The sequence below is a fragment of the Ornithorhynchus anatinus genome, chromosome 21 (genome assembly GCF_004115215.2).
Source record: "Ornithorhynchus anatinus isolate Pmale09 chromosome 21, mOrnAna1.pri.v4, whole genome shotgun sequence".
In the NCBI taxonomy this organism is placed as follows: Eukaryota; Metazoa; Chordata; class Mammalia; order Monotremata; family Ornithorhynchidae; genus Ornithorhynchus; species Ornithorhynchus anatinus.
Genome location: NC_041748.1, coordinates 16,218,251 through 16,233,671, shown reverse-complemented (window position 1 = coordinate 16,233,671; position 15,421 = coordinate 16,218,251). Strand labels below are relative to the sequence as shown.

The window sequence follows — 15,421 nt, the reverse complement described above, 5'->3', positions numbered from 1 at the left end:
TGCAAGTCTCAAGTTTTCTCCTCCTGCTCAGGGATTTCGGTTTCCCAAACTCTATTCACTCTGCTTCTCATTCCATGGTAGCAGGACCTAGAGGAAAGTGCACCAGTCTGGGAGGGAGAGGCCCTGGGTTCTAATTCCAGCTCTGCTACTTGGCTGCTCTGTGACCTGGGGCAGGTCACCTCACTTCTCTCTATCTCAGTTACCTCATATATAAAATGGGGATACAGTACCCGTTCTCCCTCCTGCTTAGACTGTGAGCCCCATGTCAGTCGGTTAGTCAATTAATTGTATTTATTGAGCACTTACTGTGTGCAGCGCACTGTACTAAGCACTTAGGAGAGTACGATATAACAGTAGAACAGACCCATTCCCTGCCCAAAACAAGCCTGCAGACTAGAAAGGGAGTCAGACATTTATATAAATGAATTGCAGTTGTGGGCATAGTGCTGTGGGACCTCCTGATCTTGTATCTACCCCAGTACTTAGTACAGAGCTTGGCACATAGAAAGCACTTAAAATACCACTATTATTATTATTTGTTAAAGCCCTTAATTATAATAATAATAATAGTAATAGTAATAATTATGGTATTTATTAAGCACTATGTGCTAGGCACTGGTGTGGATACAAGCAAAGCGGGCTGGATACAGGCCCTGTCCCACGTGGGGCTCACGGTCTCTATCCCCATTTTTCAGATGAAGAATCTGAGGCACGGAGAAGTCAAGTGACTTGCCCAAGGCCACACAGCAGACAAGTGACAGAGCCGGGATTGGAACCCATGACCTCTGACTCCCAGGCCCAGGTCTATCCACTGCTCCATGCTGCTTCGCTTACTAATAATGTTGGTATTTGTTAAGCGCTTACTATGTGCCGAGCACTGTTCTAAGCGCTGGGGTAGACACAGGGGAATCAGGTTGTCCCACGTGGGGCTCACAGTCTTAATCCCCATTTTACAGATGAGGTAACTGAGGCACCGAGAAGTTAAGTGACTTGCCCAAAGTCACACAGCTGACAAGTGGTAGAGCCGGGGTTCGAACCCATGACCTCTGACTCCAAAGCCCGTGCTCTTTCCAGTGAGCCAGGCACCGTACTAAGTGCTGAGGTAGAGACCAGGTAATCAGGTTGGACACAGTCCCTGAACCTCATCACGGTTACAGGCTAGAGGGGGAGACAGACATTTATATGAAGAAATAAATTACAGATATGGACGTTGTACATTCCAACCACTTAGTACAGTGCTGTGCACACATTAAGCGCTCAATAAATACAATTGATGAATGAAGGAATGAATGAATAAGTGCTATGGGACCATATGGGACCTGATAATCTTGTATCTACCCCAGTTCTTGGTACTGTGCTTGGCATTGATAGCACTTAAGAAAATACCCCAAATAGTATTATCTGTTAAGCGCTTACTATATGCCAGACACCAAACTAAGTGCAGGGGTGATCAGGTTGGACACAATCCATGCCCCACTTGGGGCTCACGGCCTTAATCCCCATTTTACAAATGCAGTAATTGAGGTTCAGAGAAGTAAGGTGACTCACCTAAGGTCCCACAGCAGCCAAGTGGCGGAGACGGGATTAGAACCCAGGTCCTCCTGGCTCCCAGGCCCGGGCTCTACCCACTAGACCACGCTGCTTCTCTTCTTCCCAGCTAGCCTACTCAGCTCCTCTGCACCGTCGGCGGCAGAGACGGAGGGCAGCCTCATCCTTGACCATCCTGACGAGGCGATGAGGCCTCCCCCACCCCAGCTCTCTTAACGTCGCCTCGCCGCATGTATCCGGGGTCTCTTGCTTTTCTCAGAATCTCCTCCGGGCCAGTGAGCCGACGGCCTGCGGGGATGCCAGCCCTCTCCAAATGGGCCCCGGAGACAATTCTCCTGACATAAGATGGAAATGCAACCCAGACCAAGGGCCGGTCCTGAGGGGGCAGGAATTTCGCCACCCCATCCCGCTTGGCCCACAATCCTGCCTCGCCTTCATCCCGCTTGGCCCACGGCCCGCCTCGGCCACATCCCACTTCGGCCCCGGGGCGAGATACTCACTAGCCAGTTGGAACAGAGCAGCGATGGCTTCCTCCCACCACTGGGTGTCCTGGGAAACGAAGGGCAGATCCAACAGGCCCAAGACGAAGATGAGCTGGCCCGCCGTCAGGGCCACGGTGGCAATCAGGTTACAGGCCCGCATCATGTCAAACTGCACTGGGAGGGACAGAAAGCAGAAGGGCCCCGGGTTAGAAGATGGAAGGCGGGCCGGGAAACGGCCCGGCCAACCCCGCGTAGTGCTCCGCACGCAGTCAACGCTCGGTAAATACCAGTGACGCTTTGGTTGTCGATTGACCGAGGTCCCCAAGGAGGCGAGTGGGACGGATTCCTCGGGCCGCCTGGGGTCCGGGCAGGAGTAGCCCCCCTGAGCTGTCAGACCACCCATTCTTCTGCCCATTGCTGGGCTGTGGCACCCTGGGGGTTTCTGGAAAGGAGCATGCGGCTTTCTGGAAGGGTCGAGGTGAGGTGGGTGGAGGTGGTGGTCAAGACCCCAATACCCCGGGCACAAGCTGAGCACCTCTTTATGTACCAGCCCCTCGTGTTCCTTGCTTCCCCCTCCCTCTCCCAGGTTAGCCCTCAGGCTCCGCGGTTGCCCTTCACGACATTCGCTTGCCAACGGGCAGCGGTCCTCCAAAATCGATGCCAGCTGGGGGATAGATGGTGGGCTGCGGCCAGGGGCACACATGCTGGGAGAGCAAAAAAGGAGCCAAGAACACAGAGGGAAACAAACAGCCTTTTCCCCAGCCCGGAGCTGCCCAGATACCTCAAAACTGGCCTCGTCCCCCGGCTGGGGATTCAATACCCGTTCTGTCTCCTACCTAGACTGTGAACCCCATGTCAGACTCGATTATCTTGTAACAATAATAATAATAGCGGTATTTGTTAAACACTTACTATGTGACAAGCACCGTTTTAAGCACTGGGGTAGAGACAAGATAATCAGGTTAGACATGGTCCCTGTCCCACATGGGGCTCACACTCTTAATCCCCAGGGTACCTCAGCACTAGTAGAGTGTTAGACACAGTGTAAGCACTTAACAAAAACTACAGTTATTGAGAAGCAGCGTGGCCTCATGGAAAAAGCCCCGGCTGGTGTGTCAGAGAACCTGGGGTCTAATTCTGTCTCCACCCCTTGTCTGCTGTGGGACTGTGGGCAAGGCACTTAACTTCTCTCTGCCTCAGTTACCTCATCTGCAAAATGGGGATTACAACTGTGAGCCTCATGTGGGACAAGGACTGGATCCAAACTGATTAACTTGTATCTACCCCAGCACTTAATACAATGCCTGACACATAGTAAGCGCTTAAAAAAATACATTTAAAAAAAAATCCACCCCAGTGGTTAGTACAGTGCCTGGCAGATAGTAAGCCCTTCTGAGATACCATTAAAAAAAAAAATAAGTGGAATTTCCCGTGAACCTCATGTGAAACAGGCACTGTGTCCTACTTGATCATCTTCTATCTACATAGAACAGTGCTTAGCACATAGTAAAGCACTTAACACATACCATTATAATAATAATCATTATTATTATACATTGAGTACCCACTGGTGCAACACACTGTACTGAGCACCTGGGAAAATACAAGCATATTAGTAACAGTATTTATTGAGCACCACCTGGTACAGGTCAATGTACTAAGCGTCTGGGAAAGTAAAATAGTGGTAACGATAGCATTTACTGGGCACCCAATAGGCGCAACCCCCCAGTCAGTCGGTCAATCAGTCAATGGTATTTATTGAGCGCTTACTGTATGCAGAGCACCTTACTAAGCGCTTGGGTGAGGACAGTGTAACAATAAACTGACCCATTCGCTGCCCGCAACGAGCTCACTCTCTAGAGCGGAGAGACAGACATTAACATCCAAAAAAAAAAATTACAGATAAATAAATAAGTGCTGTGGGGCTAGGAGGGTGGATGAATAAAGGAAGTAGAAGAAGAAAAGAGGACTTAGTCAGGGAAAGCCTCTTGGAGGAATTGAGCCTTCAATAAGTCTTCAAAGACAGGGAGAGTCACTGTCTGTTGGATATGTGGAGGGAGGGCATTCCAGGCCAGAGGAGGGACATATTTGAGAGGTTGGCGGTGAGATAGTTGAGATGGAGGGACAGTGCGGCAAAGTGTGCAGGTTGGACTGTAGTGGGAGAATAGCGAGGTGAAGTGGGGATGGGCAAAGGGATAGACTGCCTTAAAGACAGTGGCGAGGAGGCCAGTACTGAGTTTGGAAGTAATATATATATATGTATATACAGGTAGATATAGATAAATACAAGTAAACATATATATATAGCTATATAAATAAAATCATTGTTTCAGCATCTGACGTCAATGTTACTTAAACCCACCTTCAGCAGCCGGTAAAATGTCCCAGACTTCACCCCTGTGTGTCTTGGGGGAAATGTGTTTGTGTAAATGACACAGGGAGGATGGACAAGGGGTTATATTTAGGACTTTGCGGAAGTCACGTAGTCACCCGCACGGCATTGTACCACTTCCTGTCATGGCATCCCGTTGCCCGCGAAAACCGTCAAGCCCGGACGGACTCCCTTGTTCCGCACATTGTATTCCCAACCCACCCCCACCGCCCCTCCCCTTCTGGGGGCTCCGACCACCTTGTGGTGGTCCATTCGGTTCCCCCAGGTCCCCCCGCTCCCACATTCACCCCCAGGCTCCCACCTGCCAGGCCGCCCCGCCTCGTGGACCAGAGCGGTCGCCCCGAAGCTGTGCCCATTTTCCAGTTTGTCCGTCTCCCCTCCCCGGCCCCACAGCCGCCCTCTAGGAGTGGACGTTCCCTGCAGGCAGGGAACAGTTTGCGCCATTCCGTTGTACTTTCCCTTTAGTACCATGCTCTGCACATAGTAAGCGCTCGATAAATACGATTGAATGAATGAACTGATTGAATGATTGATTGACTGATTGCCGAGACACGTTACCTGCCCACAGGGTGTTTATTTAGATCGTGAACCCGACCCTATTCTCTTGCAGTATAGTTCTTGGTACTCAGTAAGTACCTCACATCAGTATCATTATTTACATATTAGCAAGGAGACAGAAAAATATTTACAAATAAAGGGAGCTGAATAAATAACGTCTGTCTGAATAGCCAAAGATTCACAGCTGCTGAGGTTGTAAGAGTGCTAAAACTGGCTGGAGGTCGGGGGTGGACTATAAATTCCTTGAGAGCAGGGATTGTGCCCATTAATTTTACCGTAGTCTCCCAAGCGCTTGGTATGGCGATAGGTATACGGTAGGCGTTCAGTAAATGGATTGGTGATCGGAATTTGGGCCAATCTTGAGCCGTTCGGCTAAATGAGGTTCTAATACAGGGGCATTTCAGAGGGATAGCGTGGGCCAACTTTGCCTCGTCTGTTTCTCGGACTTGCCAAGTGTGGACAAATGAACTTAGAAATGAAGACAGGAGCCTGACCCCACCATAGGATACTCACTCCAAAGACACCAATGAGCTGTTTGTTAAGGCTCAGTCTCCCCAAGGCACTTGATATTCACCCCCACCCTTAGCCCCACAGCAATCCTGTCCATATCAGTAAATGATTTATTGCTATTCATATCCGCCTCCCCCTCTACATCGTAAGCACCTTGTGGGCACGGAACGTGTCGGCCAACTCTGTTATATTGTGCTCTCCCAACCACTTAGTACGGTACTCTGCGCACCATAAGCGCTCAGTCAATACTAGTGATGGACTGATTGAGATTCATTCTCTCAGTCAGTCAGTCAGTCAGTCAGTTGTAATTATTGAGCGCTTACTGTGTACAGAGCGATGTACTAAGTCATGTATTAAGTACAAGATAGCAATAAACACATTCCCTGCTCTGGCCAAGCTTAACAGTCAATCCCTTTGCTCCTTCTTACTTTACCTCATTCCTCTCCTACTAAAATCCAGCCTGCACACTTTGCTCCTCTAATGCCAATCTACTCACTTTGATCTCGTCTAACTTTGCTCCTCTAATGCCAACCTACTCACTTTGATCTCGTCTATCTCGCCGCAGACCTCTCACCCACAACCGGCCTCTGACCTGCACCGCCCTCCTTCCTCAAATCTGATAAACCATTACCCTTCACGCCTTCAAAGCCTTATTGAAGGCCTATCTCCTCCAAGAGGCCTTTCTTGACTAAGCCCCCCCTTTCCTCTTCTCCCACTCCCTTCTGCGTGGCCCGGACTTGCTCCCTTTATGCATCCCCCCTCCCATCCCCTCGGCACTTGTATCCATATCTCCTCCACGCCCTCTGCCCACAGCCAACGGGGAAATCATTTCACTTCTCTGGGCCTCGGTGACCTCATCTGTAAAATGGGGATTAAGACTGGGAGCCCCGTGGAGGACCTGGGCTGTGTCCATCTGATGAGCTTGGATCGATCTACCCCAACCCCTAGAACAGTGCCTGGCACAGAGTAAGCGCTTAACACCTAGTAAGCGCTTAACAAATACCATTTTAAAAAGTGCTTAGCACAGTGCTGTGCAAATAGTCAGCATTTGATAGATACCTTTGATTGATGCAGTACCTGGCACCTGGTGGGTGCTCAGAAAATAACGTTTTTCCACGCTACGAGGTATCGGTATTACTATCGTGCTGCTACCGGCACTTTCGATCAGTTCCCATTATCCCCCAGCTAACAGAAAATTCTTCGCTCCCCTTAGATTCTGACTCTGACTGTCTTGAGGAGTTCAGTATTTTTTCTTTTTGTAAAAAAAAAGGTATTTATTAAGCGCTTACTATGTGCCAGGCACTGTACTGAGCGCTGGGATAGATACAAAATAATTAGATTGCACACAGTCCATGTCTCACATAGGGCTCACACTGTTAATCCCCATTTTTCAGATGAGGGAACTGAGGCCCAGAGAAGTGAAGGGACTTACCCGAGCTCACAAGGCAGACGAGTGGAGGAGGCCGGGATGAGAACCCAGGTCCTCTGACTCCCAGGCCCCGGGCTCCATCCACTAGGCCAGCCGGCCAACGATAAAGGGCCATGACGCGGCTGGGTGAAGAGGTGGAATGGGTCCGGTAGCCGACTGTAATTAGAGCAATAGGCTCGCGTTTCTGCTTCAAGGAAGAAGAGACAACTTGCCCACGTAGCATGGCATAGCCGGAACGGTCCCTGGGCGTCAATGCTAAATTGGCACCTCGGGCGCTCTTCCCCCAAAAAGCTGAAACCAAAGCATCTGCCGTTCCGGACGCGAAGCTCGTTGCGGGCAGGGGACATGTCTACCAACTCTGTCAAACCGTCCTCTCCCAAGCACTTAGAACGGTGCTCTGCACCCATTAAATGCTCGATAAATACCATTGATTTTCTCTGTAGTGGCTTTCTCATTTTTCTCTCTTGTGGTGAAATTTGATAAGCACTTAGTACAATGCTCTACACAAAATAAACGCTCAATAAATATCATGGATTGATTGACTGATTGAACAGCGAAGACGTTTCAAGCGTGAATATGCTTCCCTTTCCCCCAGTTGGGATTCTTCGTTGGACAACCAAAATACATTTTCCTCCCTCAGTAAAATCAACCCTGACACCTGTCTGGCTACTACACGCTTGGGAGAGCAGACTCCTTACTGCGTGCAGAGCTCTGGGCTGGACTGAGTGCAGAAAGAGGCTTTGTTTCCCTTGGCACAAACACTCAGTCCGCCCATCTAAGATTTCCGATTCAGGGCTCTGTGAATCCTCTTTCTTCCCTCCCATCCCCCGTCTTTTCTGGGTACAGACGTGCAGCCGGGACCTCCGCCCGATTTGCGAATCTGCAGAGAGCTGCCCCTAGAAGAGACGAGGCTCACCTTCCGGTTTAAAAAGAGGAACAGTGGTGGTATTTGTTAGCGCCTACTACGTGTCCGGATCTATACTAAAGCGCTGGGGTAGACACAAGCAAATCGGGTTGGACACAGTCCCTGTCCCGCGTGGGGCTCACTGTCTTGACCCCCATTTTACAGAAGGGGGGACCGAGGTCCAGAGAAGTGAAGTGATTCATCCAAGGTCACACAGAGGACAAGTGGCAGGGCCGGGATTAGAATCCGTGGACTTCTGACTCCCAGGCCCGGGCTCTATCCACTGTCCACGCTCCAGTGGAGCCTCTCATCCCGGATAGCGGGTTTCTTATCCCGATAGCGGTGTTTTCCCAGGGTTGACCGAGTTCCCTGACCTTTCTCTGGAGGGGAAGATGAGGGCCATGATCCGGATGTGGTGAAGAGACGGTGTTGGGGAAACGGTCGTGTTTCGGCAAACATCTTCAGACAATTCTTCAGGCCGGGGGAGTTTGACTAAACTCAGGACTTTCCCTTTGAGTCTGCAGGCAATTGTAGAATCCAATTGCTTGACTTCAAAACAGCAACCACAGGGAACATCAAAACAGAGCTGAGAGCTCACTGATGCCCAAAATCCCCAAGAAACTTTCCAGCGACCCGACCAACCTATTTTCCAGAGAACCGGTAAATCGCACCGGCCAAGGGCGAGCAACCGGAAACTCCGAACTATCTCAAGAAGTCACACAACCGCCAAGCTGTTTTCAAGTCCGATCTAGGGAAACCCACCGGAAGGTCCTTCTTTTCCCTGACTCCGTAGGCACCATCTTCCCAGGAGGGCCCGTCGGGGCTGGGGGGGTGGGGGCATGCCTGAGATCCTCAGAGTCGGGATAGAATCGACCGATCGGTAGTATCAGTAAAGCTCCTGCCGTGTGTGCTGAGCACTGAGCTGAGCGTTTGGGTGAGTACGGGAGAGTTAGTCGTCGTGACCCTTGCCTTCCAGGAGCTCACAGCCTGGAGCCCGTGCAGATATCCTGGTGGGTACTTGCATGTTTTTAGACCTCAGGGAAACAGCATGGCAGGGAATATGTCTACCTATTGTATCCTCCCAAGCTGTAAGTACAGTGTTCTGCACACTGTAAGTGCTCAATGAATACCATTGATTGATATGAGTATTAGCACATTTCCCATCAGAGCCCTTGTCAATCAACCAAGTGTTGATTGGTTTACTGTTTACTGATATATTGTAAGTCATTCAGTCGTATTTATTTAGTGCTTACTGTGTGCGGAGCAAACAATGTACAACAATAATCAGACCCATTCCCTGCCCACAATGGGAATCTCCCAAGCACTTAGTACAGTGTACTTAGTACAGCACAAAGTAAGCACTCAATAAATACGATTGACTGACCGAATGAATAAATGAGTGAATAGTTGCTCCCCCCCCAGAGTGAGGGAGAAAGAGGCAGGCAGAACAAAGCAGGGTGGAACAGATGAGCCGCAGCGGCTGGAGGGCATAGCCGCGGGGCCACCCTGGGGTCTCGCTGCAGCCACAGTGACCACTGCAAGGCCGGACTCCCCGCCGTCCTGATGCAACTGCCGCAGCCCACGAGACCCCGCGGTGGCCTGCGTTTCTCTCCTTTCCCTCTGCTGCCAAGCACTTACCATATGCAGAGTGCTGTACTAAGCGCTTGGGAGAGGACAATAGAACAATAAACGGTAACATTTCCTACGCACAATGAGCTTATAAGACTTGGGGGGGAGACAGACATCAATACAGATAAATAAATTAGAGATATGGACATAAGCCAGAAAATCAATTCATCCACCAAAGAAGGCACAGCCCTAAAGTGAACTGTTGACTCCTCACCCACATCCTGCCTCTGGCCCAGAACTACCTCTCCCTCCACATCCTCCAGACTTCCACTCGCCCCACCTTCAAAGCCTTATTAAGGTCACCTCTCCTCCAAGAGGCCTTCCCTGATTAAACCCTCTTTTCCCCAGCTCCTTCTCCCTTCTGTGTCATCTGAAGCAGCGTGCCATTTTACAGATGAAGTAACCAAAACCAAGTGAAATGACTTTCCCAAGGTCACACAGGCATATGGCAGAGCCAGAATTGGAACCCAGGTCCTTCTGACTCCCAGGTCTGTGCTCTACCCACTAAGCTACGCTCCCCGGGGAAATCCCCCTTGGAGCAGGAGGGGCTTCAGGAGGCCTTTGGAGCGAGGGAGAGCTATGATTCGATGGATGGGAAGGAGCAGAGAATTCCAGGCAGGGGAGCAGAGGTCACAGGGGTGAGAGTGCGGTTCAGGGAGCAGGTCAAGCGGGAAAAACATTGGGCGGGAGCTGGGAAGAGAGGCGATATATAAAATGGAGGGAGCCGGCGGAGAGCTCTGAAGTCAATGCTTGGGAAGTTTGCTTGACACGAAGGGTGAGGGACAATAATCACAGTAATTTGTTTATTATCTAATTTTTTTATATTCACGTCTGTCTCCCCTTCTAGACTGTAAACTCGTTGTGGGCAGGGAATGCCTCTATTTATTGTTATATCATCTTCTCCCAAGCACTTAGTACAGTGCTCTGCACACAGTAAGCACTCAATAAATACAGTTGAATGAATGAATGAGGAGAGGGCAGGCCAGGGGGGAGCAAAGCGGGCAGAAACCAGACCGCAGCAAGTCTGGAAGAGAGAGAAGAGGAAGTGAAGGTGGTGAGTTTAAATAACCCATTCAGAGGACTTGGATAGGAAAGGCAACAGGGAGATGAAGTGATAGCAGCGTGGCCCAGTGGAAAGAGCCTGGACCTGGAAGCCGAGAGGACCCAGGCTCTAAATCCCGGCTTTGCCCCTTGCCTGCTGTGCGACCTTGGGCGAGTCGCTTCAGTTCTCTGGGCCACAGTTCCCTCAGCTGTACAGTGGGGTTGCAGTCTCTGTTCTTTCCTCCATCTTAATCAATCAATCGGGGTTTACTGTGTGCAGAGCACTCTACTGAGCACTGAGGGGAGGCTAATGCAACAGTCGGTAGACATGATCCCTGCCCTCGAGGAGCCCAGCACCGTGCCAGGGGCCATACTAAGCACCTGGGAGAAAACAGCAGTAGCGAAGCAAAGGTTCCCTGCCTTCACAGACCTTGCAGTCCAACGAGAGATCACAGGCCCTCTCCCCGACGCTGTCCATCTGTCAGTGGTGACTGTCAAGCACTGAGGAATCAGGAGAGTTAATCGGTCGTATTTAAGAGAGATCAGCAGCAGCAAGGCTCACGTTCCTGGCCCTCACGGACCTAACACTCTAATGTCGGGGAGGAGAAGAAAGAAATCATGTTGAGGTCGTGAATCAATCACCAATTGACTGACAATTTTTTTCTGGGCTACTAGCCCCTCATCGCTTACTATATGCTTACTATTTCTAAGCGCTGGAGTAGATACAAAGTAATTAGGTTGGACACAATCACTGTCCCGCATGGGCTCACATTCTTAAGTGGGAGGGAGAACGGGTATTGAATCCCCATTTTACCGTTGAGGAAACTGAGGCACAGAAAATAATAATATTCACAGACACATAGAATAATAACAACCTGATCACCTTGGATCCCCCCAGCTCTTAGAACAGTGCTTCGCACATAGTAAGCGCTTAACAAATCCCATCATTATTAATAATAATTGTGGTATTTGCTAAGCACTTACTGTGTGCCAGGCACTGTTCTGAGCCTGGGGTAGATAAGAGCTAAGGAGGTTAGACAAAGTCCCTGCCCCACACTGGACTCCTAATTGTAATCCCCATTTTATAGATGAGGGAACTGAGACCCACTGAAGTGAAGTGACTTGCCCAAGGTCACAAGCAGCCAAGTGGTGGAGCAAGAATTAGAACCCAGGTCCTTCTGACTCCCAGGCCTGTGGTCTTCCCACTAGGCCACGCTGCCTCCCTAATGTTCTGAAGAAGGAATGTTCGAGTGGGGGCTCTTTGAGGGCAGGAGATGTGTCTGGTGCTATTGATCTCCCTTGCCAAGCGCTTAATGCTTAGTACAGTGCTTTGCACTCAGTAGGTGCTTCAGAAATACCACTCTTACTACTATCTTCCTCCGACGTTCGGGAGCCCTGAATCTTTTTTAGTTTTTCTTAATGGTATTTGTTAAGTGCTTACTATGTGCCAGGTGCTGTACTGAGCACTGAGGTAAATACTACTGGGGCAGCATCCGTCAGTTCGCCCGCCTCCTCAAGGAGATGCCTGTATCGAGCTCCGAAATGAACCCCCCCCAGACTAAACCCAAACTTTCCCCCTTCCAAACCATTCTAGAGCCGGGTCACACTAGCCTCACGATCCTTTTAAAAAGCCAAGACTGTCCCCATCCTTAAATACGGCTCATTAGTGCCCAAAATAGGGCTGTCACGGCTCTCCCAGTCAGCCATGAGGGGCCTTTGGTATAACCCCCTCCCCTCGTCCAGAAACTGACCCGATCCCAGATTGGAGTGGAAAGAGCCCAGGGCCTGAAAAATGGCGAAAGAGACTGCGAGCCTCATGTGGGACAGGGACTCCCTGCTCTTTAAACAAATACCATGATCAAAAAGAAAAAGAGCCCGGGCCTTGGGGACAGAGGACCCAGGTTCTAATCCCGGATCTGCCACTCCCCTAACATCGCTACGATCCGCCCTTTCCTCTCCATCCTAACTGCTACCACATTAATCTTAGCACTTTTCCTGCCGCTCCTTGATTGCCGTATCAGCCTCCTTGCTGATCTCCCTGCCTCCTGCCTCTCCCCACTCCGGTCCTTCCTCTACTCTGCTGCCCGGATCATTTTTCTAGAAAAAGGTTCAGGCCCTATTTACCCACTTCTCGAGAACCTCCAGGGGTTGCCCCTCCCCCTCCACGTCAGACAAAAACTCCTCACCATCAGCTTGAAAGCACCCAATCCCCTTGCCCCCTCCTGCCTCACCTTGCTCCTCTCCTACTTCGGCCCAGCTCACGCACTTCGCTTCTCTCATGCCAACCTTCTCACCGTCCCTCCATCTCATCTATGTGGCCACCGACCTTTCGCCCACGTCCTGCCTCCGGCCTGGAACGCCCTGCATCTTCATATCGATCACTCTCTCCTCCTTCAAAGTCTTATTGAAGGGACATTTCCTCCAAGAAGTCTTCCCTGACTAAGCTGTCCTTACCGCTGCTCCCACTCCCTTCTGCGCCCTTTGTTCATCCCCCCTCCCAGTTCCACAACACTTCTGTACATATCCGTAATTTATTTATTTATATTAATTCTGCCTCACCCTCTAGGCCGTAATAATAATAATAACGTTGGTATTTGTTAAGCGCTTACTATGTGCAGAGCACTGTTCTAAGTGCTGGGGTAGAAATAGGGTCATCAGGTTGTCCCACGTGAGGCTCACAGTTAAACCTCACTTTACAGATGAGGTAACTAAGGCACAGAGAAGTGAAGTGACTTGCCCACAGTCACACAGCTGACAAGCTCGTTCTGGACAGGGAATGGGTCTGTTATACTATAGTCTCCCAATGCTTAGCACAGTGCTCCTCACACAGTGAGCTCTCAATAAATACAGTGAACTGACTGACTGACTTCGGGCTAGTCACCTCACTTGTCTGGGCCTCAGTTTCCTCAACTGTAAAATGGAGATGAAATACCTGTTCTTCCTCCTGTTTAGACAGCGAGCCTCATGTGGGGCAGGGACTGTGCCTGACCTGATGAACTTGTATCTCCCCCACTGCTTGACATGTAGTAAGTGCTTAACAAATAGCATAAAACAAAAAAATGAATAAAGTTGCATTGACCAGAGTCCAGGGGTGGAGATGGGAGCTGTTTTATGGTAGAATGGTTGCTTCAGTCTGGTTTCCTTAACCAGACCTGGCATATGAATATGCATTTTAAAATTCCAAGTGCTTAGTACAGTGCTCTGCACATAGTAAGTGCTCAATAAATACTATTGAATGAATGAATGAACTGGGATCCCAGAGATTCGATTTTCCAAGCCTTCCCATTACTCCGTCAGTGGTAGTTACTGAGTGCTTACTGGGTGCAGAGCACCGTGCTGAGCCCTTGGCAGAGTTCATTAGCGGACAAATGGGACAGGGACTATGTCCAACCCTATTTGCTTGTAATCACCCCAGTGCTTAGTACAGTGCCGGCTTAGTAAGCGCTTAACAAATACCACAATTACTATCATTATTATTATTAGATGGGCATTAAGACTGAACCCCATTTAGGATAGGGACGGTGTCAACCTGATATATTTACCCAGTGCTTAGTATAGTACCTGGCACATAGTAAGTGCCTAACAAATACCATTTAAAAAAAAAGTCATATTTGTGAAAGTAGCTTGGACCAAACCTGTCCCGCCTGCTTTGGGAAACAGCAGACCGGTACCTGGGCAAGTAGTACCCTGGTGTTGGGTCAAGGCAGCACAGAAGGGAGTGGGAGAAGAGGAAAGGAGGGCTTAGTTAGGGAAGACCTCTGGGAGGATCACTAAATCCTGTCAGTTCCACCTTGATAACATCGCTACAATCCACCTTTTCCTCTCCATCCAAACTGCTATCTCGTTAATCCAATCACTCAGCCTCTCCCGCCTTGATTACTGTATCAGCCTCCTTGCTGACGCCCCAGCCTCCTGTCTCCCTCCATTCCAGTCCATACTTCACTCTGTGGCCTGGATCATTTTTCTATCAAAACGTTCAGGCCGTATTTCCCCACTCCTCAAGAACCTCCAGTGATGGTTGTCCATCCACCTCCCCAGCAAACAGAAACTCCTTACCATCAGCTTAAAAGCAGTCAATCGCCTTGGCCCCATCTACCTCAACTTGCCGCCGCCCTACTCCCGCCCAGCCCACACACTTTGCTCCTCTAATGCCAACCTACTCACTGTACCTGGGTCTCATCTATCCCATCGCGGACCTCTCTTCCACGTCCTGCCTCTGGCCTGGAACGCCTTCCCTCCTCATATCTGACAGATTATCACTGTACACCCCTTCAAAGCCTTATTGAAGCCCCATCTCCTCCCAGAGGCCTTTCCTGACTAAGCCCTCCTTTCCTCTTCTTCCCCTCCCTTCTGCACCGCCTTGACTTGTTCCCTTTATTCATCCCCCCTCCCAGCCCCTCAGCACTTATGTCCATATCTGTCATTTATTTCTTTCTATTAATATCTATCTCCCCATCTACACTGTCAGCTCACTGTGGGCAGGGAATGGGTCTGTTCTATTGTCTTTCGTCCTCTCCCAAGTGCTTAGCACATTACTCTGCACATAGTAAGCTCTCAATAAATACGATTGTCTGACCGATTGGCTCTCTAGAAATTCCCGGCTGGGCTGTCTCGGCTCCGAGCTCGACTGGCTGCCCTCGTGAGGACAGGAAGTTGCAGGCTGTGGGGGTTTGAGCGGGCACGGCAACTGGTGGGTCCTGGAAGTGTGGACCGGGAGGAATAAAAGTTTTCAAATCATCCTCATTAGTCACGTGGTACTGTTTTGCACCATCCCATTTCCTTCTCAAAGTGCTGCCCACCTCCACCATCCTCTTCTCAGTCAGGGGTGTTGAATGAATGCTTATCAAGGGCAGAACACTGTGCTAAGCACTTAGGAGAGGATAGTACAACCGAGACGGGAGACACATTCCCTGCTCACGAGGAGCTTA

At 50.0% G+C, this 15,421-nt stretch overlaps 2 protein-coding genes across 2 annotated transcripts in view; one reads left to right on the top strand and one right to left on the bottom strand.

Annotated features, from left to right (window-relative positions):
- The window catches only part of IFT140 (intraflagellar transport 140), an 88,986-nt gene that overhangs the window by 51,474 nt on the left and 22,091 nt on the right, over positions 1-15,421 (top strand). The window lies entirely within an intron of this gene.
- TMEM204 (transmembrane protein 204) overlaps positions 1-15,421 on the bottom strand; it is a 32,679-nt gene that overhangs the window by 12,147 nt on the left and 5,111 nt on the right. The window contains exon 2 of the mRNA XM_029049230.2: positions 2,049-2,204. Within this exon, the coding sequence (XP_028905063.1) occupies positions 2,049-2,204 (156 nt within the window). The remainder of the gene's footprint in view (positions 1-2,048; positions 2,205-15,421) is intronic.